The 19,957-nt window shown below is 42.3% G+C and overlaps 1 protein-coding gene across 5 annotated transcripts in view; it reads left to right on the plus strand.

Annotated features, from left to right (window-relative positions):
• adgrl1a (adhesion G protein-coupled receptor L1a) overlaps positions 1 to 19,957 on the plus strand; it is a 157,321-nt gene that overhangs the window by 126,709 nt on the left and 10,655 nt on the right. For all 5 annotated transcript variants that reach the window (XM_082529570.1, XM_082529569.1, XM_082529572.1 and 2 more), the window contains 17 exons: positions 1,315 to 1,522; positions 1,728 to 1,992; positions 4,478 to 4,805; positions 7,360 to 7,653; positions 9,543 to 9,646; positions 10,595 to 10,780; positions 10,974 to 11,012; positions 14,461 to 14,641; positions 15,219 to 15,341; positions 16,231 to 16,439; positions 16,530 to 16,703; positions 17,276 to 17,479; positions 18,022 to 18,242; positions 18,530 to 18,596; positions 18,769 to 18,860; positions 18,989 to 19,157; positions 19,443 to 19,598. In XM_082529570.1, the coding sequence (XP_082385696.1) occupies positions 1,315 to 1,522; positions 1,728 to 1,992; positions 4,478 to 4,805; positions 7,360 to 7,653; positions 9,543 to 9,646; positions 10,595 to 10,780; positions 10,974 to 11,012; positions 14,461 to 14,641; positions 15,219 to 15,341; positions 16,231 to 16,439; positions 16,530 to 16,703; positions 17,276 to 17,479; positions 18,022 to 18,242; positions 18,530 to 18,596; positions 18,769 to 18,860; positions 18,989 to 19,157; positions 19,443 to 19,598 (3,020 nt within the window). The remainder of the gene's footprint in view (positions 1 to 1,314; positions 1,523 to 1,727; positions 1,993 to 4,477; positions 4,806 to 7,359; positions 7,654 to 9,542; positions 9,647 to 10,594; positions 10,781 to 10,973; positions 11,013 to 14,460; positions 14,642 to 15,218; positions 15,342 to 16,230; positions 16,440 to 16,529; positions 16,704 to 17,275; positions 17,480 to 18,021; positions 18,243 to 18,529; positions 18,597 to 18,768; positions 18,861 to 18,988; positions 19,158 to 19,442; positions 19,599 to 19,957) is intronic.

Below are 19,957 nucleotides of genomic sequence, written 5' to 3' on the forward strand. Positions count from 1 at the left end.
CTGCACCAGACTCCATGCAATATTCAAGACAGTTTGAGCCTCGTCTGATCCATCACTCTAACAGTCACTGTGTGACAGTGCCTGTATGGCTTGTGGGTGTGTGCGTGCATGTTGTGTGAATTCCAGTGTCTGTCTGGTATCCATGGGCTCTTTATGTCATCTGTTCCGAGTCCAGTTAGGCCTAAGATGTGTTAAGTCTTTAGGTGACCAACCAGTGTCCAGTTCTGTTGTAACCCCAAGCCAAAGAGACTTCATAAATAAACCAGTGGGGAAATGTGGCAGGCTCGTCAGATGTTTTATTCTGTAGTTCCACCAACATTCTCACTCTCTTGCCCTCATGCTTTTTTGTTTTCTATTGCTGTGATGTCACTGTGCCGAGGATGCCAGCAGCTTTCCTCATAGATAACCAGACACTCCCATTGGTCCCAGGGTGCTCTCGCCATCCAGCAGGATAACACAGCATCAACCAGCTAATTTATAGCAGTCCCCTGTGGGTGACCTCCACCTGCCTGAAGTAGACTTCCTCAGTGTGTGTGTTTGTGTGCACTTGTTTGTGTATGGATGGTGTGCAGGGGTTCCACTTGTTTTTGTTTGCGTGTACTTGCCCGTGTGGAATAGACTTTGTGTATGTATTTGTTTGTGTGGAATATTTGTGAGTGGGTGATGTTGAGTTGCAGTTGCAGAGGAAGGGGAGGCCTAGCCAACCTCACATCTTTACCCCAGGATACTTTTTTTGTTCTTTGAGGTATTACTCTTGACTGAGAGCCAAATTTGAGTCCTAAGAAAACAAACTCCACAATTACTGTTTTACCACCCAGTGGCAGAGCAAAGAAACAGAGGCCTTTGGAATAGAAAATGCACAATCAAATAAAAAGTAGGCCAAGATAAATTAGATTAGAGACTACATTTAAACTGCGGCGGCAGCCAGAAATCTCCCATTTATCATATCCAAATGGTTTCCAACCACAATGCTGAAGTTCTACAAACGAGCTTTTATGTTTTCCTTCATTTTAAATCTGATAATGTACCTCACCTTACTCCCCTTTTCCCATCTCTCCATTCTCCCCCTACTCTTTGTCTCCTTTTTAATTCTCAACTTATTTTTATCTCCTCATATCTTTCTCTCGACCCCTCCATGTCTTTTTCTCCTGTTCTATTTTCAATGGTCTTTGGCCTTTTCCCATTTCCTCTCTCCCACCCCTCCCACTGCCTTGATATCTTTTATTTCTTTCAATGCTCTGTTTTCATTTTCTGTCTCTTCCTTTTATTCCCTCTTCTCCTCCTCTCTGCACCAATGCTTCTCTACTGCTCCAGTATTTGTGTGTCCGGGGACACTGCTGCGGGTGCAGGTGCCCAGCTCTCAGCAGGAGGCAGAGCATCAGGCGGGGGCATGGTGTAAGGACCCGCTACAGTCAGGGGACCGTCTGTACGTCATGCCCTGGACCCCCTATCGCACCGACATGCTGTATGAGTATGCCTCCTGGGAAGACTTCAAACAGAGCCGAGCCACCACCACCTACAAGTGAGTGCGCCTCCCACTGTCTTGGATGATCAAATGGCATCTGCTGCGGTATCGATTTATTGGCTTTTGATGTGGATATGGATGGCGATAGCAGAATGCTCTTATTGTGGTGTCTGTGTGCCTGCCATTAGCCATCTTGGGGGCATCGCCATGCAGAATGGAGAATTGGAGAAGTGATTTCTTCATCTGGATTCTGTCTCAACAGGTTACCCAACAGAGTTGACGGCACGGGGTTTGTTGTGTACGATGGGGCGGTGTTTTACAACAAAGAACGCACACGAAACATAGTCAAGTATGACCTACGTACGCGCATCAAGAGTGGAGAGGCGATTGTCACAAACGCCAACTATCATGACACTTCACCTTACCGCTGGGGAGGGAAGTCAGACATTGACCTGGCTGTGGATGAGAATGGCCTGTGGGTTATTTACGCCACTGAATCGAACAACGGACGACTGGTGGTCAGCCAGGTGGGAGAGCAGTTTGCACAGAAGGGGATGAGGTGTGGATTATAAATGCGGGAGTGGATTATGTTAAAATCTCATCTGACTAGTCAGGCAAAAGGTCATATGTCACACTTGAATTGAGATTACACAAGTGCACTGACAAATAAGATTAAAGAGATGTTGTTGGCCCCCAAAAATGAATCACAAAAACATCATCTGCAAAAGGTTAGGCTGAATTTCAAATCCAATTGTGAGAAAGAATAATCCCCTCCAGCATGGTAAATATTTCATTTATTTTGTAGTTGCCCCGCAGTGTTGGATTTAATAACTTACAATCAAAAAACTGTGGGAATGATTTAGAATTGTTTTCTGCACTTTAAACATATAATACTCTTCATCCTCTGTAATACAAAGTCACATTACTTTGCCCTGCTCACTCTGCAGCCTCAAAATGTGACCGTAAACATGAAGCATTCGTATTTTAATACCAGTTGCTTCTTTGTTTCTCAGCCAACAAAACCGCAATCAGGCAGAAAGTTCCTATATAAACAGGGTATAAAATTAATGTGTAGCTCAGATAGTCGTGTCTCATTTATTATCACTATCTTTGACCTTACCAGGAAATTGTTTTTCAAAGCGTATATGTTAAACTATCAATCTGAAATATCAAACCCTGCATGAGCTATTACAGTGCAGAGTAATGGAGTGACAAAGTAGCAAACAAGAAAGCGATAACTTTCAACAGAAATAAATGCTTTATTTTGTGGGGAGTTTTGCTATTTATTACAACGTTTTGAAAAAAAAAAGCCAGACGAGGAGTATATATATAATTTTACCTGTTATTTTGAGTACTGAGTCGTATTTAAGAGGGTTTTTTAAAAAAAACAACTCAAACACAGTACCTAATACAAGGGGAAAAAAATATTAGTTTAAGAGGGCATGGGGAGCTTTTTTTCAAAATCAAGCTGGGCTTTGGATGCACTGATCCAACTTCTTCCATTTCTAATCTGATGCCTTGTACCAAGCTAATCCCAGTGCTATATTAGTAATCTGTATTCCTCACTATAAGGAAGAGACTGGGAATTATTCTTATATGTGTACGGAAACATCAAGGTCAACTTAAAACAGCTTGCCTAAAATAATAAAATCTAACTGATTTACTGAATTGTTTGTATTTATTAGTGAAATCAGAAATGCCAAAAAAAAACCCACAATAAATTTCCTTTTATTTGAACATAAGAGTAATTAAGCTACTACGTATTGCTGTCATTCACAGCTGGGCTCCTTTCTGCATTTTCCTCCTCACACACTAGAGCTGAAAAGATTCAGCTGAAGTGAAATAATATAAATTGAGTTGATGACAGGTGTAATGTTAGTGTAAGCATAATAAAAGCTTCCTGTGAGTGTTACAATGAGCCAATGTCCTTCTAGTTTGTATAATGCCTCTGAGCAGACATAGTGAGAGTGAAGGTGAATGAGCAAGCAGATCTTTTCAGTCATGTGAACTCAATTTGACCATAGTTGGCAGTTAAGTGAAGACTTTTCCAAACATACAAATAGAAATTATTAATAAAAACTTCCAAGCTGCTGACCCTTTATTAAAAGCTTCTTTTGCTCTATCTTAGGTATGTCACTGGATCAGCTCATTGTCACCAATATCCGAACCAGCTTCTGGGATCAGTATCAGACTGATAGTCGATCTAAATAGCAGACTGGCGCATCCTTAATTAAGGCTATCACAGGCTTAGTCTTCAGATTCACCATCAGTCATCTGATGTGTCAAAATTAAGTGACTGGTGATGGACAGGCTTCAGATTTTTCTGTCATTGCCAAGCTGTCGGAGATTGACGATGACGTCATCATTACTGTGATGTTACACGTCGGTTTCTTCACTTGTTTTCAATCTCAAGTTCTGTGTTTTGGCTTTCGGCAGATCCACTGAGAAACACACCTAGCTGCATGCCTAATTCAGTAGTGAATTTTCAGTCCAAGCCCTCAAGCCTAACTTGCTTTATCCAAGACTGTCTATTCAACTTTAATAACAACAAAATAAACATTATGCTGTGTTAAATCAGACCTGAAAATAAAGAAGGGGATCACAAAGTCATTAGGCAGGTATTTACATTTAGGTTACATCAAGTAAGAAGCGGGGTAATTTTCTCATAAACCTCAATGCAATTGGTCTTTATTTTGCAACAAGATGAGTCACCCCCTGCTGGCATTAGAAGGAATGTAGGATTAAGGTACTTGAATACTGACTCCTCAAACCCAGAGGCTACATCCATCTTTTATATAGACTGTGTTTCCAACATCTATCTTTCTGTCTTGATCTTAAAACTTCCACTAACTGAGTGATGTTAAGATATTTAAAACGAACCATTGAACTAATCTTAAATGGCGCAATTTCCTGAACCTTTTTAACAACCATAAAAAGTAAAAATCCCTCTAAAACGTTGCTGATTCAAGCCTGCTAAAACTAGCCATTTGAATACTTCCTCTTTGCCCACAGGTGAACCCTTACACGTTGCGCTTTGAAGGCACCTGGGAGACCAGCTTTGACAAGAGGATGGCGTCCAACGCCTTCATGGCTTGCGGAGTGCTTTATGCAGTGCGATCAGTCTACCAGGACGATGACAGTGAAGCAACGGGTGACCTGGTGGCGTTTGCCTATAATACCAATCATGCTCGAGAGGAACGTGTCACCATTGCTTTTCCCAATCCTTATCAGTATATTTCCTCTGTGGACTATAATCCTCGAGACAACCAGCTTTATGTCTGGAACAACTATAATGTGCTGCGCTACCCGCTCGAGTTTGGACCACCAGATCCTACCACTGGTAAGAAGAGATCTCACCCCATGCCATAGCTTACACAGACGAATCATGTGTACAGTACAGTTGCAAATACTGGTGTGTGGTATGTGCATTTTTTTCCTATAGATGTTTAGCTTTTTGATTATGAGATATTTTGAGTCATGAGTGGTAAAATATGAGATTGCAACAACAAGTATACAGCGAGGTCCATAAGTTGTAAATTTGCCTCTGTACACTACCACAGTGGACTTTAAATCAAACAGTCAAGACTATTAGCTTTAATTCAAAGGTTTCAGCTAAGGTATTAGATTAATTATTGCGGACATTTTTTTGTTTTTAGAGGCTCAAATGTAATTAGACACTTGACTAACAAGCAGTTCTGTGACCAGATGACACCTAACCCCTTTGTTATTCCATGACAAGTTAAAGAGATAAAAGATCTGGAGTTGTTTCCAAATGTTTAAGTTACATTTGTTAGCTTTTCACTGGAGCTCTCAATGTAATGGTCAATTATATTGACAGTTCCAGTGAATGGCCTCCTTCATTTGTCGATGTAAGTGAAGGAGGCCATCAGTAGACTGAAAAAACAAAATAAACCTATCAGAGACAGCACTTTGAGAGGGGCTAAATCAACAATCTTCAAAACATCTTTTTAAGAAAACAGTTCTTAAAAAAACAATGAATGTACTGGCCAGCTCAGCAACACCAAAAGGCATGAAAGACCGCAGAAGACAGCTAAAGTCGATGATAATAGAATTATGTCCATGGTTAAGAAAAACAGCTCCACAACATCTAACCAAGTCAAGAACACTCTCAGGGAAGTAGGTGCATCATTATCACAGCCTGCAATCAACGACGCCTTCATGAATGGAAATACAATCGAATGGAAATACAGAGGGCTTACAACTAGGTGCAAAACACTGATTACACTCGAGAAAAAGAAGGCCAGATTAGACTTTGCCAGAGAGACTGAACAGTTATGGAAAATAATTCTTTGGACAGATGAAACCAAGATTACTTTGAACCATAATGGTTCCATAATGGTTCTAAGAGAAAAGTATGGAGAAAGAGAGAAACGGCTCATAATCTGAAGCATATCACATTATCATTCAAATATGGTGGACGCATTGTTATAGCGTGGGCATGTATGGCTGCCTGTGGAACTGGATCACTAGTGTTTATTGGTGATGTGACTGTTGGTAGAATTAGGAGGATGCAGGATGTACATGGCACAGTGCAGCGCAAATGGATAATGACCCAAAGTACGCAGCGAAAGCAGACAAAGATGTTTTCAAGGCAAAAAAATAGGATGTTCTTGAATTACCAAGTCACATGATTTCTACACAACAGAGCATGCTTTTCAGTTATTAAATACAAAACCAAATGCAGAAAGACTCACAAACAAGCAGCTCCAGTAAAGGTGTGAAAATGGCTATAATTCCTGGGCAGCTATTGCAGTACTTTTATAAAACTCCACTACTATAAAACGAAAACTACATCTTGATTTTATCTTTTGTTTAACTTCCACTTTGGTGATGTAAAGATGCAAAGTCACAACAATTGTGCATAATCTGTGCATACTGACATACATGTTTTCTACCGACAAGCTGATGATAAGGTTATTTCTTTCCCCCTAAAACTTGCATGACAGTTAACATTCATTTGGTAATTATGTTGGGCAAGATGTTAAACATGTGACTAAGTTGGACACGTTGAGTATTTATGCTTGTCACTCCAAATAAACCCATATGCTCTTGACACAAACACTACTATGAATGTTTTCAACAGAAAACATTTTTCTTCCAGAAAAAGCAGGAAGATGAAGAAAAGCATTTAAAGTACAAATTCCAAAAACTGGAATCAAACGATTATAGTTCTCTCCCCAGCTATAGTTAAAGTAAAGAAGAGCTGCTCAGGTATGACTTCTGTAGCGCTTCATGTAAGCATCACTGTGTCATGGGTAATGAAAAAGCTATTCAGAAATAAGGCAGAGGATGAAATGGGAACGCCACACTGCATTTTGGCAGTCCATCAGTATGAGAAGGCGGTTTGGATGTACTGTACATCTGAGCTGCATAAAGGCCTGTATGAAGCTCGGATTAGGCCCAGAGAGAGATGAGGCAGAGACAGACGGGCGGCAGCAGTCTGAGTTGCGTGCTGACTCTGCGTTTGATCAGTTAGGATTTTGTAGTTGTGATGGCTTGCTTTTATCTTCGCATTAGGTTTGGTTGTTAGTGATGGTGACTTCTCTGATACATTTGATAAATTATTTACTTCTCCCTGACTTGTGATGCTGCTTTCTCGCCATCTCCTCCCTCTGCTTCTCCTCCTCTCTGCGGAGAACTGGCTTTGAGAGACTCAAAAAAGTATTTGTCACCCCAATTATTGTCAGACTAACTTTTGAACTCAGCTTCTGAGAGACATCTTACATTCAGATGCAAGTGTCCTTCATTATCTTGATCTTAGCTTTTGGCTTTTGCTGTCAGGTTTTGCTGTTCTCTAATAATTCCCTTACAAGCCCTTTTAAGTCTCTCTCTTTTTCCATGTCTCTCTGTGATTTACTCTTGGGTTACCTCAGGCCCTCTGACCACCACTCAAGTGACCACCACTCTTCCAGCAAGGCCGTTCACCTCCAGTGCGAGCCCCTCTACTGCCCGCCCGCTGGCCCCCACCTCGCGCCCAATCGGTTCCATCAACAAGAATCCCGATCTTCGACCAATCACTGCTACTGTGCCTGTCACCCGCCGGCCACCTCACCCTCCTCAAGGCTCAGAGCCACAATTTTGCGAGACGAAGCTCGTCCGCGGTGTCCAGTGGCCAACAACACAGCGAGGAGAAACAGTGGACCGTCCATGTCCTAAAGGATCTTTAGGTGAGAAAAACCCGCGTGCATTTATTTTCAAACATTTGTTCTTTTTTTTTTACTCATCATATGAGCTTCAAGCATACTCGTACATAAAGTACCATGTGGGTGTTTGCCATATATATCAGCGCATGTGCCCAAGTGATAAGCACGTTTGGGCACTCACACTTGTTTTTTTCCGCTGTTGTTGTCTTCCATCCTTGCGTTGGTCCCACCAGTAGGCACGGTCCCCGAGGACTTGCAGATGAAAGCTCGTCCTCCACAAATGAAAGGCTCATCTCTCAGAGAAACAGAGCTGATTGAAAGTGGCGAATAATAAAATGAAAGACAAGGCAACACAGGCTTCACCTCCCTTCATGCTTGCTACTTTACTCTTAAACATCCAGCCGTCAAAAAACCTAAAACAAAACAAAAAACTCTGTAGTTGCAGAAAAAAAGAAATCTCCTCCATCTTTCTTCCAGTGTCTTTTGCTGTTTCTTTATGTTCTCTCTGCGTTAAATCACCAGCAGGCTTAATTGCCTCGTCTTGGCAGCGCTCTCAAACCTAATCTGTGGTCGATGGAGGAGAGTATAGAGAACAGTAACAGCGAGGAGAGAAAAATCAGTGGGAGAGAGAGGAAGAAGGGAATATGAAATGCAATGCCACATCTGCTCTGATCCTTTCGACAACTATGAAACGTTTGCTGCTAGGGCTGTGCGATATGACCAAAAGCTCATATCCCGATATTAAGACATCTATCGTTCGATAACGATATAAATCACAAAAATGTAACATTTTCTGTAAATTCTGTGAATCTCGGGCAGCTCGACTTGCGTGAAGTGTTTCCATTTTTATACATAAGTTTTCTTTGTGAGTATTTATTACACAGTGTGCTACGGGGAAAAGCCTGTTCTAACGTTTGAGTCTAAGGTTTATTTTTTAGCACCTGACGGCTCTTTTTTGCTTCTCATCCGTAAATAATCTGCTCTTTCACGTGATTCAGTTTATTTTGATAAGTCTCAACAGGATCTTGAGCTTTATTGTGAAAGGTTTATGTGGAACAAGCGGACACGCGGTGGTTTTACCGTCATTGTTGCTAACGACAACGCATAAAAACAAACGCTTGTCTGTCTGTAGTGTGGTTATATTAAATGTAAGAGAAAGAGAGAACTTTAAGAAATTAGTAGAGCCACTACAGTGACCATCAAAACGATGAAAAAATATTGCCGTAAACAGTTTATTTTGCGACACCACGAAACAAACGATAGCGTAAAATGAAACAATAGATGTTTTTATATCATCATCCGATATATATCGTTATATGGAACAGCCCTATTTGCTGCATTGTCCCCTGTCCCATCTTCTCTCTTCCCTTCTCTGCCTTCTCTTCGCAACTTAACGTTGGTTATTTGTGTTAGCAGCAGACAGACCCTCCTCTGGTTTAATCCCCCCATGCTGTCCTTTCTCTGAACCCCCGTAACTGAACAGAAAAACTTAGCTGGAAATGAGGTTTGGTGGAAGGTGCTTTCCTTCAGGTGTTTGACAGTGAGAGATCTTACCTGATGTCTTTGCTGTACGACTGTGTGAACGGAGTAAGCATTATGTGCTACGTGAGGATGTATTCCTTTAAAGTCATTCTTTTTACATCATCGAAACCTTTTCTTACCCAGTCATTTTCTCCCTCACTTTCTCATTACCTGTACTTCATTATTTAACCTTTTTCACTTTTGACCCATTTTCTCTGAAATTCTGCTCTACCTCCTCCTTCCTGATTCTCTCTCATCTTCAAACACTTTGAGTAATTTTAAAATTCATTTCCTTCCATTTTTCTTGTTTAAAGAAAAAAAAATCTCCCACTTTTGAGACGCCTAATGCTTAATATATTTGCCCCCCCTCCCATTCTTCTGCTTTTCTCTAGGCATTGCTTCATTCCAGTGCTTGGCGGATCAGGTCATGTGGAACCCACGGGGTCCTGACCTTAGTAACTGCACCTCCCCCTGGGTCAACCAGGTAGCCCAGAAGGTGAGACCTGGAGTCAAACTCCCTGGCCATGGGTCTGTCCCTTTCCTGTGCCCCACTGCCCCGACTATCTTCCCTGTCCACCTCCACACACACATTAACATATCTCTAGGGCTGTCCTGATTAAAATACAGACTCATTTCAAGTGGCTCTTTATTACAAGGCATCTGCTCTTAATACTTAATTAACTCACTTTTTTTTTTAGGTAACATACCTTAATTACAGCTAGGGTAACTTATTTAAAAAAAAATCAGCCGTAGCGTCTCACAGCTTGCATAGAAGTCAGCCAATTCAATTTCATTTTGTCTTGCTTCGATCGTAGTCTCATATAATCCATTATACCTGTGCAGTAGCTAAACGTCATGGTCTCTAGATGATGCCCAGTGATTAACTTAGCTGACTGCTATTTAAATTTCCAAACTGTGTTACTAAATACTTTGCGGAAATCTGATCATTCCCCAATTTTGACAGTAATCAGATTTCACAGTCTATTCAAAGTGGAATTCGGAGTACTCTCGTTAACACAGCTACATTTCTGCTGGAGAAATTCTTGATTGTTTAGCCATGCATGCCGCTGAGCAGCTTTCCTAAAGGTTTTTTAAGTGTGTGCATGTGCCTGGAAGGGTAAGTAGCAGCGCTCTGAAAAGTAACATCATTGAAGAATCCATTATACCTTCTCCTTTTGGCGAAAATCAATCGCAATTGCAAGGCGGTTGCTAAGGGTGTAATTTGCAAGTGAAACAGGGTTAGGGAGAATAAAAACTTCATGATGTGTTGTACAAGGTCCATCTTTGTTTACAATGATGCAGGAAGAGCTGGTAATGAAGACGGAAATCTGATTACTGAAAAAACATCAAGCTGAGGGTTTTGTGTACAGAGCATGTGTATTGTTGTGGTTGTGGTACGCGTGAGAACATTTGAACAGTTTGGGGTTTGTGTGTTAATGTGCAGATAAAGAGTGGGGAAAATGCTGCCAACATAGCTAGCGAGCTGGTGAACCACACTCGGGGTCGGATCCAGGCTGGAGATGTTAGCTCTTCTGTCCGACTGATTGAGCAGCTGCTGGATATACTGGATGCCCAGCTTCAGACCCTGAGGCCTGGAAACAAGGAACCAGCTGGAAGAAACTACAACAAGGTAGAAGAGAGTGTCAACAGTATGTGCGTGAATAAAGACACACACTTGATGATAAGATATATTTAACTCAAGAATAAGAAAAGAATGCTTCGCGTCATGCAGATTTACTTAGCAGCTCATAAGCAAAAAAGTGGTTTCTGATTTTGTTTAGTTTTTTTTTCTTAATTTCAGGCTTTGTTTTTCTCCCTTCTAGCTTCAGAAGAGAGAGCGGACCTGTAAGGCATACATCCAGGTAGCTTTCCTCTTTTATCTAGCTGCTTTACATGCCTGTGGAGTCGGACTGCTCTGTGACTTAGAATAGCTGAGGGAAGATAAATCCTTGAGCAGACTAGGCTTGTGGATGAAGTTTCTTCAGCTCTGTATTGTGATTGATAAGATAAGATAAGATAAGATAACCTTTATTAGTCCCACACGTGGGAAATTTGTTTTGTCACAGCAGGAAGTGGACAGTGCAAAAGTTATGAGGCAAAAATTAGAATACAATAAGAATAAATACAGTACACAACTGTACAGAATAGAATAAAATAAAATACTATATACAGTAGAATAAAATAAAATAAATATACAATAAGATAAAAATAGAATACAAATACAAATACTATATACAACTGAGTAAAAATACAACGATGACAGAAAGGATTATTGCACTTAGTATTATTGCACATGTATGGATGTGTGTGCTTGATCAGTTAAAGTCTTTATTATGGAGTCTGACAGCAGTGGGGAGGAAAGACCTGCGAAATCTCTCCGTCCCACACCGTGGGTGCCGCAGTCTCCCACTGAAGGAGCTGCTCAGTGCTGTCACAGTCTGCTGCATGGGGTGGGAGATGTTGTCCATCAGGGATGACAGCTTAGCCGCCGTTCTCCTGTCACTCACCACCTCCACTGGGTCCAGAGGGCATCCTAGAACAGAGCTGGCCCTTCGGATCACCCTGTTCAGTCTCTTCCTGTCCCCAGCAGAGATGCTGCCGCCCCAGCAGACCACACCATAAAAGATAGCAGAAGCCACCACAGAGTCATAGAATTTCTTCAGGAGTGGGCCCTCCACCCCAAACGACCTGAGTCTCCGCAGCAGGTACAGCCTGCTCTGCCCTTTCCTGTAGAGGGCGTCTGAGTTATGAGTCCAGTCCAGTCTATTGTTCAGATGAACACCAAGGTACCTGTAGCTGTCCACAGCCTCAATGTCCATACCTTGGATGTTCAGTGGTTGCAGTGGAGAATGCTTGTGCCTGCGGAAGTCTACCACCAGTTCCTTGGTTTTACTGGCGTTGATCTGGAGGTAGTTCAGCTGGCACCAGTCCACAAAGTCTTGAGTCAGTCCTCTGTACTCCTTGTCGTCCCCATCAGTGATGAGGCCGACTATTGCAGAGTCATCAGAGAACTTCTGCAGGAAGCACTGGGTGGAATTGTGGGAGAAGTCTGCAGTGTAGATGGTGAAGAGGAACGGAGCCAGAACCGTTCCCTGTGGGGCCCCCGTACTGCAGACGACCCTGTCCGACACACAGCCCTGAGTCCTCACATACTGTGGTCGGTCGGTGAGGTAGTCCAGGATCCAGGTAGTGAGGTGATGGTCCACTCCAGAGTTCACCAGCTTGTCCTTTAGAACCGAGGGAAGAATGGTGTTGAAGGCACTGGAGAAATCAAAGAACATGATTCTCACAGTGCTTCCAGCGGTCTCCAGGTGAGCGAGGGAACGATGTAGGAGGTGAATGACGGCATCATCCGCTCCAATGCCAGGCTGGTAGGCAAACTGAAGTGGGTCCAGTGATGAGCTTATTAGGCGCCGAAGCTGAGCCAGGACCAACCGCTCCAGGGTCTTCATCAGGTGGGATGTCAGAGCCACCGGCCTGTAGCTGTTGAGGTCCTTGGGGCGTGAAGTCTTTGGCACTGGTACAACACAGGAGGTTTTCCAGAGCTGTGGAACTCTTCCCAACCTCAGGCTCAGGTTGAAGAGATGCTCCATCACCCCACACAGTTGGTCCGCGCAGGACCTGACGACCCTCGAGCTGATGCCATCTGGACCCGCTGACTTCTTGCCATTAATCCTCCTCAGTTCCCTCCTAACCTGGGTGGTTGAGAGAGACAGGCTGGAGCCTTGTGTTGAGTGTGTATTGGATGCTGTTGTTGGGGGTGGGGGGGAGTGGGGGGAGGGGGGGGATGCTGCTTTTGGAATCATCACTTTTAGAAATTCTGGTTTGTTCTGGAAGGCAGTGTGAGTAAGATGTAGAATAACTTCTGCCAGACACCACGTACTAAATATTAAAGTATTTTCCAGAGCAGGGCAAGCTGCTCTTATAGTTTTTCTATTGCTCATGGTGTGCATATATGTAAAATTACATTTCAACTAATGAAGAAGTCATCTGTCTGTGATTTAATTGTGGCTTTTTTGCACTTTGAGTGGTCTTAAATGCATAGTAGTGCCCTTGGCTTCACTGTGTTTCACAATAAGGGACAATATCTGTCGCTTTGAGAAAATGTAATTTGACTATAGCATGAAAGGCAGCAGTTGGTGTTACTACACCCTTCTGTGCTTTTTCAATATTTGTGCAATATCTGTTGTTCTGAGGGAGCCGTAATCTAATATCAGGAAAAGGCCTTGTGTATGCTTCTCTGTAATGATGAAATGCGGCACTCTGCAGCGCAGTCTTTTATGTGCTTTGACCTGTCTGCAGCATATAGTAATATGACCCCACATCTTCTAATCTCAGTTGGTGCAAGATGAATGTAAAGGCTGCTGTGTAGTATGTTACTCGACCATTATTTTTTGTCACTTACTGCAAAGGTAGCTCACTGATCCGAGGATAAACGAAAAACACCCTCTGTCTTCTTCTTCTGTAGCTGATAGAGTGCATTCTGATGCTGAATTCATTTTCTTAACAGCAATGGTCTTTATTCCACGCAGCAGTCAATCCTTCATTTTGAGAGGCCTGAGCAAGAGAATTACATGATTCATCAAGCAGGCTACTCCAATAAATTGGATAGCTGATACAACCATCAAAATTGCCATTAAATGAATTGTAAGTGTGAAATAGAATGGTAATATGTCTTACATAGCAGAGTAATAAATGTAGTGCAAGGAAGTGGTGAGTTTCTCGGAAGTTATAGTGCAATAGACTTTGCACTTTGAGGTGCTAATGTTATACGGTAACACTTTACAATATAGCTCACAAAATGAATACTTACCAAAAAAGTGACAAACAAATCAGGAACTAACATGTTTAATGGCTAATAAGTACCTAAGACTTCTTTCTGAAAGAACACAATGCTGGAAACAGTGTTAATGAACCAGTGTCTAATAATTAGTTACTAGATAGAATTGGATTTACTCCGGATTGGGTTCTAAATGACACAAATTCAATAAGCAATAGCAGTTACTGCACAATAATGAAATTGTTATTTTGTGTTACCTGGTGTGCTATTGAGTAAAATGCTAAGTAGCTGCTAGGGATGCATCTGAACTTCATGATTACCTTGCTATTGCCTAACATTACATTTGTGTTCCTACTTGTGTTAAGTAGACAAAAGAATCAAAGCGAGAAACTTCCTGAAAAGTTAAATTAGTTCCTCATTTGTCACTTTTACTATGTATGTGCCATATTGTAAAGTGTTCTTGCTAATATCGATCATATTACTGATGCTATTGATGCTAGCATTAATGCTATGCCTTCTGCACGGGCCAGGCGGTGGTGCAAACAGTGGACAATTTGCTCCGTCCTGAGGCTTTGGAGTCATGGCAGGACATGAACAGCACAGAGCAGTCTCACACTGCCACCATGCTATTGGACGTCCTGGAAAAAGGAGCCTTCCTGCTGGCCAACAACATGTACGGGAAAAACTTTACAGACCGAGCGCCCAGCATTGGTAAGAAAACAGCAGTGAGGTCAAGATCAAGATGTTGTTTTTATTGTTACTTCTGTTATGAAAGCATAATCACGAATTTTTAAGGTAGAAAAAAATAAATCAAAAAGTAGCATTTTTTCTCTTTTTTGCTTATATTTTATTTTATCAAAAATATGTAATATAAATCTTGTTAACTAGAAGGACACTCAAGAGTCATTTGCCAAGGACAGTGCCTATCACTGCCTTTTACAGTGGCTGTCTGGATCTGTACCAACATTTTATGGGTTTGTCTTTTGAGCATGCCCAGCCGCTGCAAATTTAATGAAATTCGCTCTGGTAGTTTATGCTTAATGGTGAAGTAAATTTAAAACAAATCAGTCAGATATACAGGCCAGCAAACAAACAGCACTGAAAATATACCTCTACCTCAGCTTCTACCTTGGCAGAGGATTGTTGTACACATGAATTGAGGCCAGTACTGACTGCTGTTCAAATGCAATGTGCAGTTTTAACTCCAGATTGTGGCTCTAAATTTGTTTTGTGGTTGTTGTTTTTTTAATTAAAAAATATGCACCAATTTCTGTGTTTCTACCATCAGATCTCCAGGTGCACGTTGTAAACACAGAGATGGACATGCAGGACTTGTCCTTCCCGCAAAATTACGCCAGTGACAGCACCATCCAGCTTTCAGCCTCTACTATCAAACAGTACAGCCGCAACGGTCAGCAACCCTTACCCCATCCCTGTCTGAAAAATTGCACTGTCCTGTGCAGCCTCTCTCTTAATGTTTCCATTTGCATTTTCATGCAGGCTTAAAACAATCTGCATGCAGTTGACTAAGTTATTGGTTCATAATAATAGGCTAATCAGATTAACAAAAGCGCTGAGACAATTTCTTTTCTTGATGGTTTCTTAACAGCAGTCTTAATAGAATAGCTGGGGAGGCGTGTAGATTACAATCGGCCCCAGTCTGACAGAGCAATCTCAGCACTCCCTCTCTCCTCTCTTCCCCATCCCATTCCCTCGCTCCGTCTCTCTCCACCATCTTATCCCCTGCTCCCATCTCTCTTGTTTCTAACCCAGCACCCCTACCGCCCCAACCCCCAACGCCATTGCTCCCCTCCTCCTTCCATGGCCCCCTCATCCCCCTTTTCTGTTTTCTGTCTCCGCTTGGCTCTGCAGTGGGAACGAGATTAGAATGATTGAAACAAACGCACATGAAATATTCATATGGAATAATAAGAGATCTGTGAATGCTTGAGGGATGAATGTTCCATTGCCCTCCACATTAAATCTCGCTCTCTTCCACCAGTCAAAATGAAACGGTCCTTACCATCATTCTAACCTTCACTAACTCACTCTCTCTGTCTCCCTTTCACTCACCCTGTCACTCCCCACTCTCTGTCGCTGCCATTCTTCCAGCCCTTTCCATATTATGGCCCTTTTTCTGTATTTGGTTTCCCCCTCCCTCGCTTTCTGCTCTCCCCCCTTTTAAAATTTCATTTGTGTTTCCCATTTCATTTAACATACACCTTTCACCCCACACTCACTTTACTTTTCACTGTTCTATTTATTTTCCGGTATTAATTTGTCTGTTTTTTTATGTGCAGGACAAGTCAAGGTGGTATTCATTCTGTATAAAAATTTGGGATCCTTTCTTTCCACTGAGAACGCCACTGTGAAGATGGAAATGGAAGGACCAAACCACGATAAGAAGCGCCTGGTGGTCAACTCTCACGTGATTGCTGCCTCCATCAACAAAGAGTCCAGCAGAGTGTTTCTCACTCAGCCAGTGATTTTCACGCTTAAACATCTAAAGGTAGGCAAATTCAAATTTCTCATTTGTCATTCTGAAAGATGCACCTCCACTGATGTTTTCCTTCATCCGTCTCTCTTTTTTGTTCTGCAGTCGCACAATTACAACACTCCAAATTGTTCTTTTTGGAACTACTCCGAGCGCTCAATGACTGGCCAGTGGTCATCGCAGGGCTGCAGGCTACTGGACACTAACAACACACACACCACCTGCTCTTGCAGCCACCTCACCAACTTCGCGGTGCTCATGGCTCACCACGAGCCCGACGTAAGTAAACAAGGGCGTGGCAGGCACACACTTAAATTGCAAGCCTGGTAATTTATGCAGACGTTCACTCGTGTGAGCATTAGCGCTCGCTCACTCTTAGTCACACACCCTCACACACATGCACATTAATGTTCCCTCTCAAGGCTGACAAGCTCTTTGTTTTGAATTTTCTCTTTTCCTCCTTTCACTCTGACATTCAGGGAGGCACAGGCTTACAAATTCATGTCCCTCTACTTCTAACTGACATTCACATGAATTTGAATGTCATGTATTTTTTTCAGGACGTCTTGTCTCTTGTCTTCACACTTTAGCTCCTTGCATATATTTGCAAATATTAAATAAGGCAATTTGGCTCTTTCTCTCCCCTCCCCCTGTTTTATCCATCCCCCTATTGTTTCTGCTGCTTATCTCCTATTCCACTATTCTTTGTTCTAAATTTCTCTCTCTTTATTTGTCCAATTCTGCTCCGCTGTCTCTTTTTCCCAATACTGCTTTATAACCTAAACCCTTGGATCTCCCTCCCTCCCCCCACACACCTTTGTTTCTTGCCACCGTGCAAACCTGAACACCAGGGACAGATGCACGAGCTGTTCCTTTTTGTGATCACCTGGGTGGGGATTGTCATCTCCCTGGTGTGTCTTGCCATCTGCATCTCCACTTTCTGCTTCCTGCGGGGGCTCCAGACTGACCGCAACACCATCCACAAGAATCTCTGCATCAACCTCTTCATCGCAGAGTTGCTCTTCCTCATCGGCATCGACAAGACCGAAAACCATGTGAGTCGGTAGCAAAGCAAACGGATACTTTCTATGGATAGAGGTTTACTTGTTTTCTTTGATATAAAATATTTTTTACCACCTTTGCGTTTACTGTTACATGTCCCCCTTTAAAGCTTAGTGTTTGTGCCCATTTAATGATACTGAATCACAAGATCTAGTTACTTTTTATATATTCCGGTTTGAAAATGGCATTAAGCACAACACAGGCGACTTTTTAACTTTTTTTTATTGAATGACTTTGAAGCTGAAATCGAGGCACTGTGTCATTATCCTACTCTATAAAACATTTACTGCACTGAGTAATGAATTACCACTCAATAATATGCACGGAGCCTGTGACCCAGGGGCAGCTTTTCATTTTTCCCTTGTCAGTGTCCAGCACTACTTCCAGATAGTAACTCCGTTCTATCCGCTTGTGGTTTCACTCAGTTATATACCTTAATCTTAACTGTATCTCCTCCTCTAACTTCATATTTTCTCTCTCCTCCTCCTTCTTCCCCTTTCCCTCTCTCTGCTTTCTCCATGGCTGCCACACTCAGATTGCCTGTCCCATCTTTGCTGGCCTTCTGCATTTCTTCTTCTTGGCTGCCTTCTCCTGGATGTGTCTGGAGGGTGTGCAGCTCTATCTCATGCTGGTGGAGGTCTTTGAGAGCGAGTACTCACGCAAAAAGTACTACTATCTGTGCGGCTACTGCTTCCCCGCACTTGTGGTGGGCATCTCTGCAGCCATAGACTACAGGAGCTATGGGACCAAGAAAGCGTACGTGTGAATACAGGCCTTTTGCACCTGCAGATTGAGAAGTAGGATTATGCTATTCCCCCAGATGGAAATGTAATATGCAGTGCCATGTGAAGGGCTCTTGCACCTCCCCACAGACTGTGTTCTCTGAACACACTTAGCCAAAGCTTGATGATTAGCCTTCATAAGATAATCCGCTGAGACAGAGAAATAGTGTGTGCATTCATGTGCATGAGCTCAGTGTGAGTGTACAGTTGTTTGTTGGTTTAGTTGTGCATAACTCACTTGTTTCCTCTGTGCCACTCCAGATGCTGGCTGCGAGTGGATAACTACTTCATCTGGAGCTTCATTGGACCTGTTTCATTTGTTATTATGGTATTAGCTTTACTGTCAAGCAGTATTATTAGCTTCCATATTTCGATATCCCGCAGTCAGAAGTATTTCACCAGCATGCAATTTTGCAATGTTATTAACAATATGAAGTCAGTAATTTTGGACTAGAGTGCTCACTGCACATTATTTATTTCTTCCTATCGTCTTTCCTTAGCTCAACCTCATTTTCCTCATGATCACTTTGCACAAGATGATACGCAACTCTTCGGCACTTAAACCTGACTCCAGCCGCTTGGATAATATTAAGTGAGTTCAAATTACTCAGTGAGACTCACACATTTTTATTTTTGAAGAAAAAAGACATTTCAAATTGTCTTAGTGTATCTGTGCATCAACTCAGTGTTAGTTAATACCTCGTTCTCCGCTTCGATCAGGTCCTGGGCACTAGGGGCCATCACTCTGCTCTTTCTACTTGGCTTGACATGGGCCTTTGGCCTCCTCTTCATAAACGAGAATACAGTCATCATGGCCTACCTTTTCAGCACCTTCAATGCCTTCCAGGGCATGTTCATCTTTATCTTCCACTGTGCCCTGCAGAAGAAGGTAACAATTCCAAACTACATCTTAAAGGCACTTTATATAAATTCAATTAATTACGACTAAGCAGCTGAAATGTTGTGTAGATGAACAAATGGATGGATGTGCCAGTCTAATTGAAATTCAGTAGACGTGCTCAGAAATATTGGATTTTGTTTCATTTTGCTGTTGCTGTGCGATAAAAGGCTCTGTTGCTCCACATTCAGTTTAGCCTATAGAAACGAAAGTGTTTGTGTTTATGAGTGACTCTCAAACCTGTCCACTGTGCCGGTGGTGTTATTTTCTTTACAGGTCCATAAGGAGTACAGTAAATGTCTGCGTCACTCCTATTGCTGCAGCCGCACCTCTACCAACAGCTCCCACGGTTCGTTGAAGAACTCGGGCCTCCGTGCCAACAACCGCTACTACAGTGGCAGCCAAGCTCGCCATGCAGCAGCCCACAGACAGGTGCAGGCAGCACAGACCCACACATAAACACTCGCAAACATATCATCAGTGGAAAACACTGCTGAGTTTTAAAATGGTGTTTTTCTAAGAGCAAATAATGAGTAAAAACAGCCTGTGCAGCAACACGACTGTTTTAGTGGAACAAAATGAAAAATGTTATCTGTTTTTTTTTTTTTTTTAAACAAAAAAAAAAAGTAAAAACAAAGCAAATCTTTTCAAAATTAGGCATGGTTTCTCACTCTGCAGCTACATTTTCTCCCTGTTTAAAAGGTCTCTTATGTAAGATTATGAAGTACAAAATGAGTATCTGCTGGGATTTGATTGCTCATCAATACCAGTGACTCACTGATTACTAAATG

This window comes from Aulonocara stuartgranti (genome assembly GCF_965226115.1).
Source record: "Aulonocara stuartgranti genome assembly, chromosome: 4".
NCBI classification, from domain to species: Eukaryota; Metazoa; Chordata; class Actinopteri; order Cichliformes; family Cichlidae; genus Aulonocara; species Aulonocara stuartgranti.